Genomic DNA, 25,448 nt, shown 5'->3' on the forward strand with positions numbered 1-25,448 from the left:
TGAATGTGCGACTTTTTAAAGGAATGACCCTTCTATGATTTCCTATATCTATGCTCAATCTGACATGTTAGATAAAAGCTACACAGTTTGAAATAAATATTAAGTAATTCCATGGAATATTCTGGAAAACTGAGTTGAGAAGAATGCTGAGGAGATGCCGAGAGAGAGAGAGAGAGAGAGAGAGAGAGAGAGAGAGAGAGAGAGAGAGAGAGAGAGTGAGGCGGGGTCAGTGTGTTTTTGGCATCGTTGTGGGTGTAACTAACACTGTCTCCATTCCACCGAACCAACTATTCACATTAAAACTGGCCATGCCAGCTGAACACTGTCGCTAGTCTCCTTTATTATCACCATTCATATCGCCTCCTTTGGACCAGGGACTAGTAAAATTAATCAGTTTGCTGTCGTTTATCGCCTGGTTTGACCTGGTAAGTGCGGATGGTTTCGATGGAGTGACTTTAGCGGATGCTAGCCGTCGCGTTAGCCAGCTCAGGGATCGCCTCATAGCGACTCATCCTATTTTGTATCAACTTATTGATTTTCACTCTCTTTGGTTGTAGTGTGATCTTAGTATTTCATACTTTACATATTTAATTAATTTCTACCTTAATGCAATGTGCATATAATGCCCGTATAGTGGATTTAAAGCTGTTTTGTGCCTTAACTGATGTGTGCGGCTGCAGGAATGATGTTGACAGTGCTAAGCTATGAGGCTAACGCGATAGCGTAGAAAGACGTTTATTTCTTACTAACGAGAATTATATATTATATATCTGTTTATTCTTTAGTGTTTGGCGTGCTTTAAGGCATTAATCACAAACAAAGCTGCATCGGTTTTTATAGTAGGTTCCCTTCATTTTTAATTGTAAATGTATCTTTTTTTTTTTTCTTCGCTTGAAGATGCTGCTATCAGTTGGGTGATATTGTTGACAGCTGAAGGTTCAACCTGTAACGTTAACTGTCAGAATCACATTCTGTCTAAAAAAAAATTAAATATCCTGTTAAACATATCATTTGAAATATAGGAGAGTGCTCTTGGTCGTCGACGTCCTAAAATAGCTTCAGTTTCGTTTAATTGGGATGTGAAACCTGAATCCTGTATAGAGCTGTTTCTGGAACAGCAGCTGAGGGGGATTGTGCTGTTTAATTATAGATTAATTTTTTTAATGTTTTGATGGCCTTGTTTCATTCGAATTGTATAAACTAGTGATTTTTAATGCTGAAATGTAGCATTTGGATTTTATTTCGAGTTTAGAAAGGATGAAACCGTTTTTGTTGTATATCCCATATATTTAGTTAGTTAGCTAGCTACAAATGGCTCTTGTGAGTGTGAAGACTTTTTACATTTTTAAAAATCCTTTTCCAGTAGTCACGAAAAACTGGAAAAGGCATAAGAATGTTATGGAGAATTTTTTCGACATTCAAGCCATCCTATGCTTGCCTTGTGACCTTGTAAGCCAAATACATTTTCCAGGCGTACTTGAGTAATACAGAGCAAAGTCATTGACTCCTGTTGATATTGATTGTTGTTATATCCTCTTGTTTTGTAGTGCAGCAGGGCCAAGCAAAACCAAACGCATCAGATCTCCCAATGAGCCCTGGACAGGATGTCTGAAAGACTAGACAAACCCTTGCGTTCACACCAGCATGAAACCAGGCTGCTCTTAGCTTCCCAAAACAGAAAAGTGGGCACTAGGATGACTTGTAGCCATTGGCATTCATTGTTTTTTTTTAGCCTCTATAGCCATTGTGGATATGGCGGTAAGTGACCTGGTTTTTAAAACCTGCTGAACGTGTCTTGTTCAGATTACAGCTAAACCCAGTTGTCCTTGAGGAGATTTCAGCGCTGCTGCTGCTTGGCTCATCTCGAAGTGACAGACTCTCTTTAGATTCATCCAACCGCCTGTCATGAAAACAGTTGGAGCACCATATGGGTTGTGTGCTAGATTACGGTTAACTGCTTTCATTTGTAATGCCGTGCATTGGTTCTCCGTTGTTATAAATGTGCTGTAATAATTTTACTGTACATCATAGCAGAATTATCATTCTGGAAATCAGATCTTGAACATTGCACTAAGTGATTATTGCTATGGTGAGCACAGTCATGTGATGAGCTGCTTTGAATTTTTTTCAGATAGCAAAAGTGAAAGTTTGCTTCCTGTTCATTGTTAAGGATATGTTTTTTGTTTTGTTTTGTGGGAATCAGAGCTGAAGAAAAGTTACTCAACTGAAAATAGATCTAAGCGGAAACATAGCTCAGTTTCGTCTAAATGCAATGCTGTCAGTTCCACAGAAACAACGCAATTACAGCAGTCGCCCTGAAGAAGTATTTGCATTTTGTAAATTAGCCTGTCCTATTTTTTGTCAAATGGGCCTGGTTCTAGTTACATAATAATCATCTGGTATCTGTGACTGTGGTACATTATGAAACCGTGGTGTGTCAACCTCATTTGTCTGCTTAGTCGATGTTACTTGCAAATTTAGAGAACAGAAAGTTTTTTTCAAATGGAAATCCCAGCGGTGACAACCATTTGCGTTAAACAAATCTACACAAAAACATTTCTTGTGTTTGTCAACCTATGTTCATGAGACTGGCAAAAGAAAAAAAAATCCCATAAACCTTAATTTAAGAAGGGGCCAGAGTCATATATCTAGAGACTAGAATATCATAGAGACTTAAAGGGCTCTCCTGACTTGACATGGCCAACATAGTGAAACTCTAGTTTCAACACCCTGCAACCACCCATAACACCCAAGCTTTGTGACAGCAAGGGTAAGCACAACTTACAGTTTTTCAGATGTAAAGATCTAGTTTTGATTTTGTTAATGCAAAATCTCCAATAGGTTTTTCAGACACATATCCCTGGTTTGAAAATTCCCAGTAATATTCGTTCAAATTCCAGGCAGCGTTTTTTCTACCTTGAAGGGCACTTCGGGAAGGTGACTAATTTGTAGGGGCATTCCAAACGAAAGTGAACAACTGAATCCCTTGATAAAGGGTCCTTCCACAAGTACCTTAGCTAGGGGTGCATGCCATGGTTACATCACTTTTTTTATTTTTTTTTAAATAGCTCCCTTCGCCAAGTGCGTTCACCCTGTGTATCTGGTCCTACACTGTAAAAATGTATTGTAGGTTTTACTTAAAAAAAAAAAAAGTAACCTGGTTGCCTTAATTTTAAGTTCATTGAAATTAAAAAAAAAATTGTTAACACAATGAAGGAGAATGGATGAATCAAAAGAAACTCAAAATATTAAGTTATCTGAACCAAATAAATGATCTAAGTGGATTTGACAAAAGAAAAAATGTTGTGATAACAAATTATGAAAATCATTTTTTTTACAGTGTACTCGACCAGCTCTGAGCGGGATTCGAACTGGGGTCTCTGGCGTGGGAGGCGTGCGTGCTAACAAGAACGCTAAAAACCAAAGCCGCTAGCGTGCCTCTTGAGGCCAGGGGAGTGAGGTTTACACGCACAACTGTTACTGGTCTACGTCTGTTGTGCCTACTTACTCCCAAGTCCCCACATCAAGGGATCTGCCCTTCTGAGTGAGTAGGGCATAGGGATGCTAACTTCTGATTGGAATTCACCCTATGTTTAGAGATCATGTGTGAACAGGATATTTTTAGAAAGATTGGTAAATCAGTCAGGGCAATTTTCTGGAATGAAAAGTTTAACAACAGAAATTCATTCTGTGTGAACAACCCCTTTATGCCTGTCACTCGGAAGTCAACAAATGTGGGCGGGTGACCTTTAAACGCTGCACAATTTTCTTCATTTTTGATTCTTGACATCACAGAGTTGACCAGTATTTCGTAAAGCCGTTGATTGTGTGAACAGCAGACATGGTGCATTTAACAGAGAAGTCAATCCAACAATTTTACAGTTATTCACAGCACGTGAAAGTGGCTCCTGCGTTTGTATGCTATACATACTGATGAATTTGCTGCATCTCCATGTCGCTGTCTTTTAGGTCATAAGCAAAGACAGACGTAGGCTTGATGAAGGTGTTGTCTTGAGCAGTTTATCTGCGCTCTGACCTCTGCTGCTCTTACTCTGGGTCCCTTCAGAACGTCGTCAGCTGATCAGCCTAGTTTGCAGGTCCTCTTGTTTCCATCCTAATGATTAGGGCTGCGTTCAGTGTTGCCAGGGACCACCTCACTGCTAGACTGCCATTTTACTTCACGCTTGAACATCCAGTGGTTTACTATAACCTTCTGGAAATTTCCATTACTTGCATAGCTAGCTAGGACTCTTAATCAATAATGTCACAGACATGCTCAAGTTGTTTTTTAAGTGTCAGGACTCATCAGTTGTGTGGCCAGCTGGTTATTTATGAATAATTTATACTTGTCCTCCTTTATTTATTTATTTATTTGTGGATCAGATCTTGTCTGTGATGGTCAGGCTTGATAGGATTTGTTCTTGAAAACGACATGGCGTTTTTGAAGTCACATGACGACTCTCCATCCAGCTTCTGCACAAGGTGGGAAACTTTCTTTTTCTTATATGCAATCCGTGGTATGACACATGTACTTTGTGACATATCGCCTCAGGGTTTTTCATTTGTGCGTTTGTCTTGTTATGCTTCTTATTATTAAGTTATTTTCTCCTGCATGACGCATTTCAAAACTGAAATCTGATTCTGATAATTATACAAGACACAGTCTGGCAAACTAACCACTGAGACCTGTACCTGTTCAACACCATATTGTTCATTTGTGAAGACAGCAGCAGAATAGTGTTAAATCTTTAAGTGAGCTTATGTTTTAGGTTTTGGTTCTGCATAAATGAAATGCTGCCGTTGTCATGACACTCAACGCATGTTGTTTTCTGTCTGGAATCAATACATAATGCAACACCGTCTTTGCGGTCTGAAGGGGTCTATAGATGGCTAAATGGATTCAGTATTCAAATAAATGAAAGGAAGAGAACCATCTGCAATTCAATATGCAAATATTTCAGTAGATTATCACTGCTGGTTCAAAACAAGTTTGAATGGATTTTTTTGTAGTTTAAGGTTGAATTGCATCCAGTCATGGAGAAGAAGAATAAAAAGCAGAACTGTAAAATTAGTTATCAAGGGTTTTTAACTACTAGTGCCATAAAGTGTTGTATCAGAATTTGAATTATTGCTTTTTCACCTCACTGATTGCCTGTTACTGCCAGTTACCTGATTGCCAGGTACCACCTACAATAAAGTGCTTTGCCTCAATTACAGGGAGAACGCTTAGATCTAGTGTTAACCTTGAGATCCTTGCCTAAGAAGACTTGCCAAAAGATATCCACTGTTATTAATTAATCATTGGCATTTGAGATTTGGCCTTTGTGCTGTAGGTGGTCCGATAATTTCCTTGTTAGGTCATCTTCAGGACGCTGTTGTTCCAGGGAATGTTCTGGAATTTTGGAAGCCGCTCTTTGTGTATCTATGGCATGCTTTTCTGTGACTGGATCTACAAACTCTCCCTGTGACACCAAATCAGTAATCAGTAACCATAGTGAAACAACTAAGCTTTGCAAACATCATGTCACCAAGGAGATGCGGAGAGATTTGCCTGCAGAAAATTCCAGCATCGTCCCTTTATGTGTTCTCCAGAGCTCTGAGGAATGAGCCAAGGTCATACTGTGCTCTCTGTTAACAATCTAAGTGCTGAGCCGCGTTTAGCTTATCCAACAATGGTGAACATTGTGAGCGAAAGGTCATCATGTGTGATATGTGGGATTAGAAGCACATCTACTCTCAATTGTCTGCAAACTAAGACATTTGCTGTTAGAGCTCAATTCACACATTATTCCAATTCGTTTTCGGGACATTTTGTTCCTGTTCCACATGCCTGGTGTCGGGCTGCTAGTCGTGGCTAAAGTGTTAAAGAGGTCTGTAATTCAGCACAGTGAAAATGCTCTTAACATTTCAAAAAGTCATTTGAGTAAGTGATAGGTAATGGAGTAGATCTAATGAACTCTGTAACACTGTGTATATACATTTCAGAGAAAACGTGTATATAGAGTGGGTTGAGGGACTGTACTATTCAAAAGTTTTTGGGCCAATAAGATTTGTTTGTTTGTTTTTGTTTTTTAAAGAAATTAATACTTTTATTCAGAAAAAAGTGACAGTAAAAACATTTATAATAATTAGCCTACAAAATATTTCTATTTCAAATGCTGTTCTTTTGAACTTTCTATTCATCAAAGAAGCCTGAAAAAATTGTATCAGAGTTTTTTTTTTTATTTCCTTGTTTATACTCCTAGGACCAGGAAAGTTACTTTTAAAAGTAATGCGTTACAAATTGTGTTACTCGCTAAAAAAGTAACTAATTGCATTACTTTTTACGGAAAGTAATTCCTTAGATTACTTTTATATTACATTTTCTGGGCTTGCTTGTTTGTTTTTAATAACAAAGAAAAGTTATTTTTAGGCCTTTCACACCAAAAGTGAAACAAATAAGTCTCAGGCTGAAGGAAACCTCAAACAAACCTTTCAGTTGTGCTGCCGTTCTGTATTGCAGAAAAATAGAAGAAAGTTCAACACTTACTTAAGCAAAAAAATAAATAATTGTAACCCAAATGTAATGTTTAACTAACGTCATTTTTGCTTATTAGTATGGCTAAATTGGATCCTCAAAGGTCAGCAGCAAAGACATTGCTTAATAAAGTGAGATTAAATACATAAAGTATATTTGTATTATATAACATTCAATTATTGGAGGTTTGCGTGATATTCTGAGTTTGCATTTCACAGTTTTTATTAATTTTGAGGAATACTGAATCTGTTTTTGTATGCATGCTCAAAATTAGTCTAGAACTACAATAACCATCATGTTCACACAGCGCACACAACACCTTTGCACTTACTCCCTATTGCTCTCAACATAGGGTAAATTAGGAAAAAAAAAGTAACCTGCGTTACTTATTTGAAAAAGTAACTCAGATATTTTGTTGTAAATGTAACAGTCATGCATTACTTAACTCAGATTTGAACAAATGTAATCTGATTATGTAACTCATGGTACTTGTAATGCGTTCCCACTTGGAAGTGCTTGCAACATTTATTAAAATTCCTTTTTTAAGAAAAATGAAAGAGAAGCATCAAAGCTCTCAGTAGCATGATTGGAAACCTTGTTTGGATTAAAATTCGACTTCGTAATAAATGCTGTTCATGTGATGCCATATGCAGAGGGGTGAGCAGATTGCTCACTGTTTCTCTTCTTAATTGAGATTTAAACTTCAGCAGATATGTTTTTCAGACCGCAGATGTCCATTAACTGAATAAGTGGTTTGTAAATTTGGCCCAGCTGATATTAATCAGAAGGATTATTATCCGTTTTAATGCATTTGCTGATGCTGCTGTTTTCTTGTGTGTTTTATTTCCTCCAGCTTAACCACTAACGTCCTGAACAGGATTTGCGGTCCGTCAATGAGGAACTACAGGCTCATCTTCTGCCACAACCTGAAGCAGCCATAGATGAATATTTATTTTACTACTAGTGAGTGGAGCAGGAGATAAAGTTAACTTCTGGGCGTTTGTACTACAAGGTGAGCCCGCTATGACAAACAATCTATTTATATCACAATTGTCTTCTGAAATTCTTCTTTATGTTGTTGTAATTAAAACTAAAATGATGTGAGACCAGCTGCTTGTGTCATGAAGACATCAGCTGTCTTGAGAGATCAAGTTTAGATTATGTGCATTTCTAAACATACGGAATGCTAATCAGATCCGGTTGCAGAGTTTTTCCCTTTACGACATTAACAGCTTGTGCACTGTGGCAGTATGGTTTGTGATGGCATGTTGAACGAGATGGCAGCCACCTGCTACCATCATCAGAATCGGCGTGCCGCATCTGACGGCCGTACGATCAAACGCTCTACTTGCGTACGCTCTCCTCATCTCTACGCTCACACATGATAAGAACCATCGCTTCTGTGATGGGAGAGGTCCTGCTTCAATTTTCAGCTTGTTTTGTTCTTGTTGTCCGGAGTTTGTTGTTGGAGTCCGCGCCCCACCCATGATAGCATGTTTGTACAGGGAGGTGACGAGTACGTGACCTTGTTCTCGCCATCTCTCTCTGTAGACGGACTGAAGCAGCCAGGCTGTGGAGGCGATGAGGAAGAGCCTCTCTACTTCCCTCAGCGACTCCCTCAGCACGGCCAGAGTGTTTGGGATCCCCCTGGAGGAGGTGCAGCACAGCGGGCAGCCAGGACATGAGGTTCCCCTACTGGTCAGGAGCATCGTAGAGTACATTGAAGAGCACGGTGAGTGAGGGGGGACCCTGGTGATTTATGTTACTTTCTTTCTATCCTTTATTTATTTTTTTTTAGCTTTCATCAATAGCAGCAACATAGCTACTGACCCTCCAGGGATAAGATCGAAGACGGACCAGAAAGTACATTTTTAACAATGAAAACATGTTTTTTGGACATTTCTGACCCATTTAGACAATAAATGTGTAATGTATTCCTGTGATGCAAAGCTGCATTTTCAGTATTATTACTCTAGTCTTCAGTGTCACATGATCCTTCAGAAATCATTATAATATGCTGATTATGAAACATTTCTTATTATTATCAATGTTAAAAAAGAATTGTGCTGCTTAATATTGTTGTGGAAACTATGATTTCAGGATTTAAAAATATATTTAAATAGAAAAGTTATTTTAAATTATAATATTTTACAAAATTATTGTTTTACTGTATTTTTGATCAAATTAATGTAGCCTTGGTCAGCTTAAGAGACTTATTTCAAAGACACTTATAACATACAGCAAACTATTAAATGGTAGTGTAATTCTTGATATGATATAGTTTCTTTAACTATATTCTTTAAAGTTAAAATTACTTTAACCTTTTTAAATTGACAAACAGTAAATCAGCTTCTACATAAATGTTGTAACAACTCAAAGAAGCAGAGCTTGCAGAACACTATGTTTTTCATCTGATAAAGCCAAAAATGTTGTTTGGTCTGTATGATGGGAGTGGCCTCTCTGAACTCCCTGATAAAAGATGGACTTCCTTTATTTTGCAATATTACAGAGTCAAAGGCGAAAAGAGGAACATTATTCAGGCCGGGGCTTTTATAATGACACTATATCATTATAGTCTTTCACCTACTTATTAATGTCCACATGTAGATGCATAAATGCCAAGTCCTTCCTGTTTTCCTTCAACAACTTAGCAAATTGCTCACTCATCAAGCAGACTGTAAATATATTTTTAATAATTTTTTGCCCTTTTTTAAACTAGCAGAGGCAGGATGTTGAAAATATGTTGGCAGTGTTGTTAAGTCCTTGAAAGGGGTTTAGCCGCCGCTGTTGTTTCCAAACACCAGCTCTTCCTCTGTGAGTTCAGCATACTGGCATTTCTCCTCCACTTTTTCATTTGGAAGGATGTTTTTGTTCTGAGGCTAATTTAGACATAACAGGGAGCGACGCGGTGGCTTCCCCTTATGCGGTGTAGAGTAGACTCTTATGTACACACGCAGAGCACCAGGGATGGGAACTCAGACAGACCAGCTAATGCTGATTTGCCAACAAAGCTGTTAGGAAGCTTCTGATCTGATCTGGCAAAAATCAGCAGTTTGTTTTAAAAGAGCTTCAGTCAAGAAGTCAACCGTAAAGAATATCCATTATTGGTTTTATTCAAAACATTTGGGTTGAAGAATGTAAGCTAGTTCAGCAGGACTGTTTCATTAGCTCATAAATCGCAGACGCAGAGAACGTAGCTGATGTTTTGTTGACTAAAGGGATTATGAGTTTAACCTGCAAGCTGCTCCGTGCAGTGATTCAGCGATTAGAGTCTCTTGTGTGAAATGTCTATACATTATGTATGTGTTTGCGTTTTGTAGGAGCGCTGCACCTGAGTCTGTTTCTAGTGAACGGGAACGCAGAACGCGTGGAATGGCTCAGGCAGCGCTACGACAGCGGCGTTGAAGTGAATCTGGAGAAAGAGGCCGACCTGGCGTCTGCCGTCAGCCTGCTACGCCTCTTCCTGCAGGAGCTCCCCGAGCCCGTCATCCCTGCAGGCTTAAAGGCGCAAATCATGCAGCTCTATCAGGGTGGGTGAAGCTTTCACACTGCCCTCTTCTGACGCTCTGTTTTGACCTCCTGGAATGTTCTGCCCACTTTACAAACTTGTAATATAATTGCATCATCAAAGCACGGTCGTTCTTTCACACCTTTGCATCAGCCAGCTCGCCATTCTCTTAACTTCACATCATCATAAATGCACATCCCTCTGAACTTTTTCCTCATTATGACTGATGATTTGTTTGCTTCCTTTAGACTACAGCAGTGAGGAAGAGCTGGGCAGAAACATGAAGTACTTCCTTCAACAGCTGCCGCAGGTCAATTACAGCTTGCTCCGCTTTCTGTGCCGATTTCTGTCCGGTGTGGCGTCTCTTCAGGAGGAGAGCTGGAGCATAGGGGCTCTCGCTGCAGTCTTCGGGCCAGACGTTTTCCAGTAAGACTCTTTTGCATTTCCTGGCAATTCGTGTTAGCTGTCTTGCTCACAATTTATAAAGAAGCTGCATGAGAGAAATTAATGTTGGAGGAGCAAACAGTCATTTTTTCCAGCACAACACATTTTGTCTTGTGTAGGCGCACACAGAATCTTTTTTTTTTTTTTTCACTGTTTCGATTGTGTGGGAAAACCTTAAATATGGTGAAATGATAAACAGCTAAGACTAATTTAAATGGTAGAGTAGATGGTGTATAGTAGTTGACTGTCTGATCAATTCTGCAGAGATTAGTGAAAAAAATTATAGCTGAAATTAGTAATTTCTGCAGCATTAGTGTCACCAAATGGAATAACAATGAAAATGTTGATTGATTTGAAACTGCTTCCTAAATACTCCCCTCCTGTTTGACATAGTGCCCTATACTCACACCAATGGTTAAGCCAATGTTTTAGAGTCAGGCTGGTTGGATTCTCAAACAAATGGAGCAATGTTCTGATACCACCACAGAGTCAGTATTTACACTGAGTAAATGCATATTAAGCTGATTTAGAAGTATTTTAAGTAAAAATGGCACATGGAAAATTCACCTTTATAGTGATTCCTGCCTTCTACGTTCTGCAGTTTAGACACAGATGTGGAGGATCTGAAAGAGCAGGAGTCAGTCAGCCGTATTCTGGCTGAACTGCTGGAGAACCAGGAGGAATTCTTTGACTCGGAGGAGGACGATGACATCTCCAACACTAATGACTACAGCTCCATTAATGACCAGGTAAACTTTCTTGCTGCTGTGTTGACGATGCTATCATTAGATACTGTGAAAATCTGTTATTCATTCAAAGTTCTGAAAAGTTAAAGGGATAGTTCACCCAAAAAGGACAATTCTGCCATTAATTACTCACCCTCATGTCGTTCCAAACCCATAATACTTTCGTTCATCTTCGGAAAACAAATCTTTTTGATCAAATCTGAGAGCTTTCTGTCCCTCCAATGACAGCTATGCAACTACCACTTTGACGCTTCAAAAAGAAAGAGTCATAAAACGAATCCATATGAATTGAGCGGCCACTGGACGTGAATTGTTGGATTCAGATGTTTATAGCCTGTTTATTTTGGAAAATAAATATGAAATGCATACAATTTGTAGCAAGTCCACTTTTAAGTTTAATTATAGTAATTCGGCTGAAGTGGACAAAGATGCAAACTAAATTGCAAACAGATGTAGCAGTGAATTAAACAAACAAAATCGTGATTTGTGAAATCTTTTTCCTGGAGTAATATCACTGAGATGTATTGTAAAGGCTTCATTAATAGTGGTTTTACTTAACCTAAACCAAACCCTAAAGAGTGTAAACAAATAGCAGATGCTTGTAATTATTTGGAGCTAATGGATAAAGTGTGGTGTCTGTAAAACTGGACCTATTGGTGTTTATACTTTGCCAATGTTACACTATAACAAAGATTTTTGAGAGTGATGACAGAATATTCCCGTAAATGTTGACATTTCACATTTTGTGCTTTGTAAAATTATGATAAAAGAGTCTCTTTGGAAAATATTAATGGTTGGATCGGTTTCATCCTGTAACAGTGTTAAAATATCAGTTATCTGCCTCATATTTCCTGATCAGTGTGCTGCACTTACAAATGCAGCTTTGGGGGCAATTTATTTATTTGTGTTCTAGATCAGTGGGATTAGCGTAAGTCGGTTTTAGCTTTGTTCCTCGCGAAATACTTGCAAATGCGATGTTTTGAAAGACGATTATTTACTTATGCTTTGTGTTTGTTTAAAGCGTGTAAATTTGTGCCACCCGCCCCACTTCCAGGTGGAAGCAGCACTTTACACAGGCCAGATTTCAATTAAAGAAAAAGGAGAAGCAGTGTTAGAAGGTTATTATGTCTGCAGTGTTATGTAATACACTGAAAACCATGCAAAGGCATGTCTCCTCCATTCAGTGTGTCTGTGAGTGTGTTTGCAGACTGCAGGTTCCCTCACACCAAAGGAATGACTGTGATTTTGTTTTCTTTGAAAGTGCAGATTGTTTTAAATCTCATTTGTGTGACAGTCTACATCCTTTTAAGGATCTCAAGATTTCTGACCTCACAAGACTTTACATGTCTGCTTTCTTCATATACACAGGAAATAGTCAATAATGGGCTGTAAATACTTTCCACAAGACATCTCGTGTCACAAATTCTTGCTTGTGTCAGACTTGCAGAAAAAGAGGATACAGCCCTTTTGTACAATACAATACTAACTGCAGTTACATAACTGGGTGATGTAAGCTTGGTACCGGCACCTGTGCTGGTTTCCAGGGATGTCTCTGAAGGGGGTGGATTGGAATCCACCGCTGCTTCAATGTTTATGTAATGAGTGATTATAATCAAGGTATTAATCAATACTTTTCCTTTTCCTTTTCCCAGAAACAAGTTAACGTTTTAGCACTTGGGACTACAGAGGTTGAGAACTGTTATTAGCTTAAACTTTCAGGGAAAATGTTGTTTTTTTTTCTCTTAAAGATTGAAAGAGTTGTTGGCAGTCGGTTTGTTTATAGCTTGCGTTTAGTTTTTTACTTCTGTCAATTGTATTTAGGCTTCAAAATGCATAAAAGATTAACACAATGAACAAAACGTGTAGGAATTATAAACGTTTGTTAGTCACAGAGCTTATTTTCCACAATAATCCAAAAGCCATGAATGGATAAATCCTCTTTGTGGAGGGAACCAGGGAGATGCTAACTGGCCTACACAAATACGCCATCACTCTAGCTAACTTTGAGTTTGTTAATATGTTAATAAAGTTAACAACATAGTACTCTATGCATAAAAACGTAGTATTCACAAATATTTTGTAAAAAAGTACATTTTAAATGAGGTCCAGCTCACACAGAAGTCATTTTCAAACCAAGCAGCTTAGTGTTGGTCAACATGGTAAATTTGCGTGACCAGCTTGAACAATTACGAAAAGTGCTTAGGGAACTCTTTCGCTCTAACATGAACGTCCAGAATTCTTGAATTTCTATTGAAATTCTTAGATTCACCATTAGTACCAATATTCTAGACCAGCCTTTCACAACAATGATGACTTAAAATGCTCTCTAGGTAGGATCACCCCAAGGCTCGAGTCTGCTTGTAGCTGAGCCACAGGCTCCCTTGAAGCATAGGGCGGCAGTGGCTCTGTGGTTCATGTAGATTGTCTACAAACCGAAAGGTTGGTGGTTCAATCCCCGGTTCCACCTGACCAAGTGTCGAGGTGTCCATGAGCAAGACACCTAACCCCAGCTGCTCCCGACGAGCTGGATGGCGCCTTGCATGTCTGACACCGCCGTCGGTGTGTGAATGAGTGAGTGAATGGGTGAATGTGAGGCTATGTAAAGCGCTTTGGTGGCCATAGGTCTGTGAAAGCGCTATATAAATGCAGTCCATTTACCATAGTTCAGGATCTTATTCGCTTCAGTGGGTTCCTCTGCAGACATGCTCGGAGGTACTAGACGCTTCAGTCATCCCACTGCTGAGAAGGTCCTCCCTACTGTAAAAGACAGCTTGGGAAGCATTAGAAACAGAAGGGGCAGAAACAAATTTGAGTAGAAGGGGGGAAAGGTCCTGGCTGACCTATCTGGATTCGGGCCAGTGCTCAAGGATCTGGCATATGCTGAAATGAATATGACCATAAATCACAGATTTATTTCTAAGGGTTTCTCGCTTGAGAGCCTCTCCCACTCTCTAATCACACGTCTCACCCAGGGCTCACTGAGATGAGACGGCGCTGACTTGTGTAAATGTTTGGCCCTTGTCAAGGTTGGCGTGCATTAGGGTTGAATAAAGCGTCTGGACTCTGCAGGGTTTGTTACATAAGTTTGTTATGTGCCTAAGGTTAAGTCATTTTGATAATTGCACATTACTAAGAGATGGATCATGTCCTGCCCATCTAAGGAGAACGATTTATTATCTATGACTGGTGACTGACCATGACCTAATCTCCATCGCAACACTGATTGTTATGTGTTTTATCATTCAAACTCTAGTGACTGCCCTTTTGTTCTTGAAATTCCTGTTTCTGCCAAGAAGTGTTCGGACCTGTTGTGGACCGTCACAAAAATAAAGCAGGTCATCTTTCCACACACATCCGCCCAGTTGCCAAGCCTGTTTTTCTCATCCTCGTAGGCTGTTAGATGTTTTCTACATTCGTGTGGGTTGTTTTTCCTGTTTGGTTCGTGCGTGCGCTTGACAGCTTTTTTTACTAATTAATGGAGAGCGTCTTTAATTAGAGTCTCAGTCAGCTCTCTGCTGTTGTTTTTTGTATGTAGATGTTGTATAATCTGTAGACCACGCATTAATAAGGCCTCTGAGGCCAAACAAAGGCTGAGTTTCTGCATGCTTCAGCTTCTTGGAGGTATTAAAACATCATGGATGAACCCGTGAGGATATTTCCCCCGCCCTGGCTTCAGCATCCATACTTAAGACTACATGGTTGTTTTTTGACAGCATAAAACGCTATTGAAGACACTGTTCGGCAGGGACCGTTTGAGTCACTCAATGTTACCTGCTCTTTCCACCACAAGACTGATGTAAACAACACAGGAGTCCTTTTCATCTGTCAAGTTTTGCATTGCTGATTTTATTATAACACCTCAATTACCATTATTAATGTTTTTTTTCCAGTCCACAAATTCATGCTGGATCTTTACACAGAGGCACCTCAATGAGCTATGCTGCTGAATTTTTTTTTTGCATTGTCATTTCCTCAATTTAATTGAATTGACATTTATTTGTAAAGCTCTTTTCACAATACGTATTGTTTCAAAGCAGCTTCATAGAAAATGCACGTGTCTACATTATAATTTTGAGTGATCTGCTATCAGATTTGAAAGCAGATCAAATCAAATGTGTGGTCCCTAAAGATCCACACCTCTAAGATATAAAATATAAGACACTAGTGTGGATAAATGTCACACTGGCTTAAAATTGCATAAAATTGCAAAGTCTGGAGCTTGTCCAAAAGACAATCGAGAGAGAACAGTGGCTGTAGGCAATAGGCATATAGAGATGTGAAATGTGAGATGTGAAAATACAGTTATCCTCAGAGCCGTTTTCGGCAGCCATTCTGCACACTGCATGTGACTCATATCTGCATGGCCACTGAACAGCAGCCCCGCTCGGCCAATCAGATGTAGAGGGAAATGGTTGCTATGGCAACATGGCACCGATACTGCAGCAGATGCAGTGTGCATTTGATCATGTGTTAGTGCCAAAGTTTGTCTGATATTAAATACTGTTAGGTTGATTTACACATAGATGTGTAGCCCTGATCAACATGTGCAATGGTTTGATTTCCTCTAGCTGACTGTTTTGCACATTTGTCATACGTACTGTAGACCTCTTGCGTTATCTAACTCTCTCATGTCCCCAGGAAAACCACACTAGTAATACAAACAAGCACTTAGATACATAACGTTAAGGGGATGTGACTTCTATGAAAGTCAGGTGCTGTAATGCACCAGATGAATTAATTGTCTCATATTAGATTCAACTTGTTACATTTATTAAGTAAACTAATAAAAATAAAAATTAAATTGATGTCACCAGTTGCTCCCACAGCATGTGTGTGATCTGCGTGTAAATTAGGCTCCCTGCAGATAATCAGCATAGGTGTGGGGCATTACATAATGCCTTAATCTCGCAGGTGTGTTAGATGTTGACAATGTAATATAACATATGATGAATTAGAAATAAATACTGCTGAAACAGTGTTAACAGGGATATGGTATTTAAATGTCCCCTTTTCTCACCCCCACAGATCACTGAGCTCCTGGAAGAAGAGAAGTTGGAAGCTTGCGAGGAGCTCCCGCGAGACGGAGAGGATGGTCCCTCCTCCCTGTCCCCTAAACATGACCACGTCGCCCCCTCCTCCAGGTACAAGCAACCCCAGTTTTAGAAATGTCTTCATCTAGGATCTGTCTAGTCTGTGCTGTGGTCCCTCTCAGGCATCTCCCTGTGATATTTAATATGAGCATGTATAGTTAATGGTTAACTATAGTTAATGGTTATATTTAAATAGATATTTTCCACTTAAGTAGCTTCGGTGTATTTAGCTACTTTTTGTAGGTTGTAGATCAATTAATTACTTTCCCTAAAGAGTAGATTGACTGTAGCTTAACTGCTTTAAATTATCAAAAGCTTTATCTATGTACGAGGAGCTCATGGCATCGCTGGTCTGGTGTCATCTCTGTGTCAAAGCTTCTGTGATCTCCATCAGCCCGCTGTGTTGAGACCCATAACTGACCTATTCGCCGTCTGAGCCGTGATCTCTCTTGGCCTTTGTCCCTCAGCACCTCGATTGGGACACACTTTCAGAGGGCAAACTCAAATTCCAGTGTCCTAATAGTCAGATGGCCTTACCTTGATGTCAGGTTATAAAGGTAGTATTCAGAGCCATATCAAGTAGGGATGAGTCACGATTTTCGAAAATCCGATTAGTTGTTTTTTTTATAGAATATTGAATAGGTTGTGCGATTGTTGTTAAAAAAATCCCCATGTTTTCCATTCTGATGCGGTGGTGACACGTTCATGTAATCAAAGGGTGGTGATGCCAATAACACATCTAAAAGCTGTCAATCAACTCTCAGACAAAAGAAGAAGAAACATTGTCTCACACCAGTGCATGTGAGTGGGTTGGTAATATTTACTCCAGAGCGGAGAGTGCCTTTCTGAAGATCCTGCTCCACTCGCTCAACCCAAAATAATGCACTTTGTGACGTGCTGGTTCGAAATATATAAAAATAAGAATGGCTGCCAAACCTCGACTTAAGTTTTTTTTTTTTTTTCTAGTCGACTAGTAGTTGTTCATTTAAGCCATTAGTCTAAACGCATATTTATATTAATTTAATTACTTAAATATATATGTGAGAGAATTCAACATAATGAGCGTTTTCGTAATATATTGCCTATTCTGCATCTGAAGCGCATGCATAAAGTTTGCCACAAAGAACCGGCAAAAGTAATGATTATGCATGAGACATTTTAATTGTTTATCAATTAACTAGTGTTTTCTGTGTCAGTGTCGGCTGCAAAGATAAAGTTGACGATGCTGACTCGCCATCTTCGCAGTAGTGAACGTGCCTTTAGAGAGAAATTTCATACGATTTAGCCTAAATAAAAAGAGAGTAGCCCGTTTATTTTCGTTTTGAATTGTTTTGTTTAAAAGTAGACATTTCAAGCTTTCTATAGATATATTTCTCAGGTCTGTGAGGCAAGTAGCCTTTACGCTGAGTTTCGGTTCATTTATGAGAAGAGCTCCAGTTCACAAGCAATGCAAGTGACCACGCCGGCGCCTCCGTGTCCTCATTATATTGTCTGCTATATTTGATTTTTATTAAATCCAGGCAATTGGTTGATGAAACATTGATTAAAATTAAGATACAATTTATACAAAACAAAACTTAAGTGGTCAAAATCATGTCTGACCCACTCCAAATGTCTCGCGATATATTGGGCTATGATCCTATCTTCCTCATCTCATGTGGTTCCCTTTCAATGTGCCTTTTTTATGTGTAGCTGTTTTTATAGACATGCTCTAGATTTTAAACATGGTATGTATGGGTGTGGAGGGTATAATTAATAGCTGTCATTAGGGCTGCAACAAACGATTATTTTGATAATCGATTAATCTAACAATTATTAGAACGATTAATCGACTAACCATCGATTTTTTCACCGACTAATCAGTAACTTTGGAACGATTATTCAGCTTTTTCAATTAATAAAACACTGAGTGATACATATTCTAACTATAATACAGGGATGGAAATTAACTTTTTTGTCCACCGGCCACTGTGGCTGGTGGATTTCAAAATCTACCAGCCACTCAATGTTTTTACCAGCCACTTTCTTATTTTTAACCGACAATGTGTAACTGCATGTGAAAATTAATACCACTTAAAAATGAAAATTCTGTCATCATATACTCACCCTCATGTTGTTTCAAACCTGTATGAATTTCTTTCTTCTGCTGAACATAAAGGAAGATATTTAGAAGAATGTCAGTAACCAGACAGTTTCTGGTCTCATTGACTTCAATAGTAGGAAAAAAATATACCATGGAAGTCAATGAGACCAGAAACTGTCTGGTTACTGACATTCTTCTAAATATCTTCCTTTCTGTTCAGCAGAAGAAAGAAATTCATACAGGTTTAAAACAACATGAGGGTGAATATATGATGACAGAATTTTTATTTTAAAGTGGAGTATCCCTTTAAGCAGTTTATTTAATCTCAAGTCTCAATGAAATACTGACATTTTCTATTTCTCTCTTATACACTCTTTCTCTCTTATATATATATTTCTCTTTTTAGCGCAATTTTCCACCGGATTAAATTGCGATTGTTAACTCATGCTTTCTGTTCTGTCTGTGCGCACCAATCTTGCAATTCTATCTACTCCTCAACCAGACCACCTAGAGACTTCAGGTTTTCGGCATTATGTTAAGGAAGGTCTAATCTCGGGAACGCAAAAAAATCCAGGAAAAGATTTACTATCTCTTAGTGTTGTGATCCCATGACGTGAGAAAATTGCGCTAAAACACTCACTGAGTTTTATACTTGTTTACCTGGATGTGGCATTTGGATGATTCGTGGTATTTTATGGCTTCCAGTTTTACGTTTTTAGTCCCAACAATTAAACTATTTTACACGAGAACTCTCGCGGGTGAAAACGTAAAAATATTTTATCAGATGTGCCTTTCGTTTAGACGGCGACGGCGTTTTTGGGGCTTAAAAACGCAAAAAAAGTGAAACCACCCTTCAGAGTGGAAATCTTAAAAACGCTCCACCGTCGCGTTCCCGTCGGTGCGTTCACACCGGATGCGAATAGCGCGTCAGGCGCGAGTGATTTCAATGTTAAGTGAATGCAAAGATGTTTTCTCTGCAGACCTCTTAACCAGCTCTTAACGCCTGAAAGTGAAAGAAAGTGAAAGTGACACGTGACGGCCAAGTATGGTAACCCATACTTGGAATTTGACCTCTGCATTTAACCCATCCAAGTTAATGCACACACATTAGGAGCAGAGTAGTGAGTAGTTAACACACACACTGCAAACGTGGATACACACCCAGAGCAGCGGGCAGCCTTTGTGTGGCGCCCGGGGAGCGATTAGGGGTTAGGTGCCTTGCTCAAGGGCACCTCAGTCATTTCCCACCGGTTCTGGAATCGAACCAGCAACCTAGGGTTACCAGTCCAACTCCCTAACCACTAGGCCATGACTGCCCTGCCTGCGATGTAACGCCACATTTTTTTTGAATGTGTGCCTCCTCTAAAAGTGTCCGCCATCTGTGTGAAACAGTATGCTATTTTTATTTACCCGCCACGGTGGCCGGTAGGTGAAGCGAGTTTACCCGCCACAACACAAAATCACCCGCATTTGGCTGGTGGCGGGTGCTAATTTCCATCCCTAAAGAAAGAAAATCACTTCAGCTTTTGAAATGGTTGTTTTAATGAACTTTGAGCCAACTAAACAGGTCATTCTCTTTAAGTTTTCAGATTTCTGTCCAACTCAAATCACACACAAATGCTCTCTAAGCATTGGATAAATATTCTGTTTTCTTTCAATAGAAAAAAAATAAACAAAAAAATGATAATCAGCTGCATTACAGACCAACTTAAACTGCAAACAATTATTATAAGAATAAAAAAAAATAATAATAATTTACATGACAATTGAGCTGAGCTGACAGAGACGTTCTCATTCACCTTTTAATTTACAGTATAAAAAATTAACTGACATGATATTCTTCATAACATCTCCTTTTGTAAGTCTTCATGAATATGGAACAAAATACAGGCAAGTGATAAGACCGTAATACCTAATAGTGTTTTAATAATAAAAACAGCCCGGACTCCTAAGCTCGATCAAGCTATATTCTATGCAAAAATAAATCATCACATTACTGTAATTATATTATTATTGTTAATATTGCTATTTTTAGGAGTATTGCATTATCTAATAAAGAGATAATGAATTTAATAAACTCTTATAAATTTACTCTTAGTTATTTAGCTCCAGCTGGAGAACATTCACCTCTCATCGGCTCTTCTTGTTGCCTGGGTGTTTCCTCTTTAAGTGCTTTAACATGCATGTTGTGCTCCCGTGAAAAGCAAGTTCTGCCTTGCATGTATTGCACATGACAGTATTCTTGGTTTGAAGTTTTGTGAAACTTTCACACACTTTGCTAGTTCGGATTCGTTTGCACTCCGTCATAATTAGCTATGTGTTTTCTTCTAACGCAATAGCATTTGTAACGGCTGCATTACACTCCAGCGCTACAGCGCCGTAGCGGTCAAATCGCGATATTGCAGGCTCTTACATTAGGTCACGTGAGATCAAACGACTACTCGACAACAAAGATATTTGTCGACAATTTTTTATTGTCGACATTGTCGACAATGTCGACTAATCGTTTCAGCCCTAGCTGTCATTAACCTCTTCCCACGAGACGTTGGGCTGTCTGCTGAGAGGTGTCTGGTTAGGTAACATAAAATGGATTGGTAGCTTGTTTCTGTCTGAAACCAAGCTAAATTGGATAGATGTTTTGGATTAAGACTAATTGGAGAGAATGTGAAACATTCGTAACTCAAATCATTGACACTGACAATAAAGTAACAGTGTTTGGCCCAGTCGCTCCTAGTTTAAAGTGATTTAATGCTTTAACCTTTAATCCTAATAAACAGACGGCCATGAGAGTTGGCATGTGTCAAAACAACATGCACAGTTTAGAAATCCTTGACATTGCTGAAGCGAGACAAAGATTTTTTTTTGAAAGAATGCAAGAAAATTTTTGATTAGTTTTGGCTCAGCCACTGTAGGGTTTTTTAGAAGTGAATGATATGAAATGATCATAGGCATCAACTTCATGCACCACAGGAATAGCACACAAGAACCTTTACTCATAATTGATTTATGATTTTGACATGTTGCCCCCATACCTCCCTAGAGAGACCAAGGTCCACCCACCACAGTCTCACAAAACCCTGTGGGAAACACTGATTTTTATTTCGATAACATGATCATATACAAATTATCTTATAATTAAAATACCTAAACATGATCATTCTTCAGCCAGTTTGAATGTATGCTCATGATCAGGATTTTACTACCTCCACCCTTATTTTGAGCCAAGAAAAACCCTAATAATATGTTGATTTGGTGCTCAAGAAACATTTCTTATTTTCAATGCTGAAAACAATTGTAATGCTTATTATTTTTGTGGAATAAATTATTTTCTGAATTCTTTGAATAATAGAAAGTTCAAAAGAACATAATTTATAATGAATTAATTCATTAATTAAAAAAAAAATTTTTTGTAATAATGTAAAAGATTTTACTGTCTATTTAATGCATCCTTGCTGATGGAAATAGGTTTTTTAAAAAGAAATGTATAGTCTTAGTGACCCCAAACTTTTGAAAAGTAGTGTATATTTTTAGTCTGCTTTCTTTTTATTTCACTTGTTGCCATGCATTCTGGTGTTAACTTTTTTATGAAGGATACATGCCCTGCTGGCTTACAATTTGACCAAGATGAGGTCTTATAAAGCAGCATAATTTACTGACTATTCAAACAACCTTCGTATCAGGATTGCAGATGTGATGCCTTAAAATAACGTCTTGATGGGCATCTCACTAGGTTATGAAACAGAGCTGTCGTGTGCATTTATGTTGCATAAAACAAGAACCCCACCAAAACAAGTTCAGACCATCTTCTGTGTGAGGCAAAGCTCCAGACGTCCTGTCTGTCTACTAGAATAATATCTTGGGTAAACTTTGCTAATCCTACCCACTTTGAAGTGTTTAGTCTCTGCATGAGCAGCTTTGGATGGCAGCTGCTGCAGTAATTTCAAGTCAGATGCAAGCAAACACTATGATCAGCAGGGAAATGGGCAGAGCAAAGCTGCTAATTAATATGGGCACATCCAAACGCTCTGGATATAACAAGCTCTTCATCAGTTTCAGGTTAAGAGATTCGTCCACAGCTCTTTTCTGCAAAAAAAAAAATATATATATATTTTCTATTTTGGACTTTTTTACCAGTATTTCTTATGTATTATGTATCTTAAGTATATTATGAAACCATTTGCACATCAATTTTCCTTCCAATTCACCATGCATAAAGGGCACAATTAGGCCTGTCACAATTATTTAATTTAGTTACTTGATTGTTTTGTGATTTATTTTCTTTGCAGTGGTGGTTTACTGTTTTAAAGAAAAGGCAGCAGCAAAACCACACATTTCATTCAATGGGTCATAAGACAGCAAAAAATTTACATGTATAACTAAAATTGTGCCTGTTTTTTTTTTGCAAAAACCTTCAGTGGCAATATAATTGGACCTTAAAAAAAGTATGTCATGTCACTTATAAGGCCAAGAAAGCTTTCAAATCGTGAATCCCCTTAAGGACGTGAGCCGTGTCACGACAGAGGCATACAGGAGCATTGTTATTTTTTGATTCTGTGATACTATCTCTAATGGCCTGTCATTCACAACAGTTGCAAATATCATTTTATGGCTTTTATGATATGTTATAAGGAACTCAAATGGCATTTTTGCTGTGTCAGGATAGCAAATAATCAATGATTAACTTCAGAGAATGCAATTTACTTTGAACTATGCTATAAATACTTTCCAAGCTGTATTTTGGAATTTCCAATTATGTAGTTATCATGTTTTGTGAAATTGCTTTATTGCTGTATAATTTGACATGTTTATCAAATCACCAGTGGAGATATGGTCTCATATACTTGGAGTCAGAACAGGTTAACCGGCAGTCATGTGTGTTTAAAGATGATAAAATGTCGAAACCGGTCAAAGCGTCTGTATTTGGTGGTTTCTTGAGAAAGAGCAGCAGGACTTGTTTTCGTTGGGGTCCTGCCGTGATTATGCTTGCCCCCATTGTGCCCCAGTGGAATCTGAAAGGGTGTCGCACATTCAGCTAAATATAAGCGCTGCAATGTATCCTTCACCAGCAATGGAAAATACTTTTAACACAGCTCTAAAATAAGCGGCAGTAGATTGGTGTTCTTGAGACATGTTGTTCAAGCTTTGGAATGTGTGAAACCGTTTTTGACAACGTCGGTCTGCTGTAGGTGTGGAAGTGTCAATGACTAATTTCAGACCCCTTATGAGTGCACTTCCTAATGACTGCCGTTACAGTGGTTACACAGCTTTATATTATAGATCAAGAGAGGCCTTCATAGATACTTTACAGATGACTGTACTTTTGTCTGTTGTTTGAAATAAGGGATGTTCACTCTGATATTGATTTACAGCGACAACATTTTTGAAGAGAGTTGGCAATTTTAGGTGAAAATTGAGTTTTGTAGATTTTAGAACATGTTTACTAAGGCTGGAACACTAGGGATGTAGGCCTAGTTGTAAATGTATTCATACCGAAATTGTAGGATATGGGTCCTTCATGTTCGGCACACATGTATCAAATTAATAAAGAGCTGCACGTGACGATACCTTTACATCGATATACTTTGATGTTGCGAATGCAAAATTATGAAGGACACAGAGTAGGCTGCTGCAGGAAAAGTGTCTGATCCATGATGAAGACTTGCTTTATATTAAGTGCTTAACTATCTCACAACCCCACAGTTTGGATTTTGAAAAAAACATTGGATATGATTCACATTTTTCTAAGTCTTATTGCAATACATTTCATTATTCATTTTTGTTCAAGGTATTCAGCCACTGAGTAAAGAACACTTACTCAAGGAACTTTTGCCTATGGTTTAAAAATATCATGGCAAAAACAACTAGCCTAACTAATATACATTTTAAGCATTATTTAAGACAAAAGACAAGTAAACCCTCAGTAATTTAAATAGAACAAATAATTTTTTTTTGCAATCACTCAAATAAATACAACTGAACAAAGATATGATTTAAATAAACAGTGTTTTAAGATTTTCAGGTATTCGGTTATAGAAACTGTAATCAGATGTAAAATAACACTCCACTTTATGAATAAAATATACATTACAAATATAGTTACAAAAGTTATTCATTCTAGAACAGCACCTGAATTTTCTCTTTGTCTTTTGTTGTTTGATTAATGTTATTATAGAGACGTCAGCAGGAATAATTGGCTGCTGTCACTTAAAGAGCTGCACGGACCATACTGTAACACGTGTGCGCAGCACAGAAAACAGCATGTCTTCTTGCGCTTTGAATGGTTTAAAATCACATTAAAATGCAGAAAGGAATCGTTTTGAAGAATTGAAATAAATTTTATAACAAGTATCCGATTCCTGACCTTAAGTATTTGATTCCAGAATTGGAATGAGAAGCCATTCTGTGTGCACGTCGTTTTAGATGTGTGCGCAGCACAGAAAAAAGTGTGTGAGTCTTTTGCGCTTTAATGGTGAAAATGAAAATGAAAATGCGCACACATGAATCGTTACACTCCTATGTGATACAACTTTTAAAATCTGAACACTGGGCATTAAACAGTTGCTTACTTTGTTAACATGCTTCTTGTTGCTAGGAGGCACAAGACAAATGAAAGAAAAGTGTTCTAAAATCGGCTCAAAATATCAAACATATTCTCGAAGTCCTCTGACTGGGTGGCTTCATTGTCTGCAGCTAAAAGAAAGTGTGTCTGTGCCTATCACACAATATGCAATTTTCTGCTCCAGCTTTCCAAAGTCTTAGACTGGCTCTGACTAATGGCAATTAGCATTAACTCCTCCAGACTGAAAAAATAAATCTGGCTAATGATCGTTTAGCATTGAGACTATCTATATGCTAATTACTCCTAAAAAATGATTGGGATGTTGGCATTTAATAACAATCTGTCCAGTCCAAACTTTGTCTTTGTAAAATAAATAATAGTTTTATTGGGGACTTTTAATAAATATGAAATTTCTGCAGACATGCTCTAGTCTAGTAGTTAGTGCCTGTTGGACTTCGTGGGATTCAAGCATACAACCTTTAGGTTTCAAGCTTATGCTGG

The 25,448-nt window shown here is 38.3% G+C and overlaps 1 protein-coding gene across 8 annotated transcripts in view; it reads left to right on the forward strand.

The window, feature by feature from the left end:
• Positions 1 to 222: 222 nt before the first annotated feature.
• fam13b (family with sequence similarity 13 member B) overlaps positions 223 to 25,448 on the forward strand; it is a 47,051-nt gene continuing 21,825 nt past the window's right edge. For 2 of the 8 annotated variants that reach the window (XM_081383496.1, XM_081383502.1), the window contains exons 1-8: positions 278 to 425; positions 4,384 to 4,482; positions 7,371 to 7,529; positions 8,069 to 8,249; positions 9,838 to 10,047; positions 10,274 to 10,451; positions 11,071 to 11,218; positions 16,241 to 16,356. In XM_081383496.1, the coding sequence (XP_081239622.1) occupies positions 8,099 to 8,249; positions 9,838 to 10,047; positions 10,274 to 10,451; positions 11,071 to 11,218; positions 16,241 to 16,356 (803 nt within the window). In that variant the 5' untranslated portion in view covers positions 278 to 425; positions 4,384 to 4,482; positions 7,371 to 7,529; positions 8,069 to 8,098. Of the gene's footprint in view, positions 426 to 4,383; positions 4,483 to 7,370; positions 7,530 to 8,068; positions 8,250 to 9,837; positions 10,048 to 10,273; positions 10,452 to 11,070; positions 11,219 to 16,240; positions 16,357 to 25,448 lie in introns of all 8 variants that reach the window. The other 6 variants (XM_081383499.1, XM_081383503.1, XM_081383498.1 and 3 more) reach the window with 5 other exon arrangements.

The sequence above is a fragment of the Scardinius erythrophthalmus genome (assembly GCF_964197995.2).
Source record: "Scardinius erythrophthalmus genome assembly, chromosome: 13".
Taxonomy (NCBI): domain Eukaryota; kingdom Metazoa; phylum Chordata; class Actinopteri; order Cypriniformes; family Leuciscidae; genus Scardinius; species Scardinius erythrophthalmus.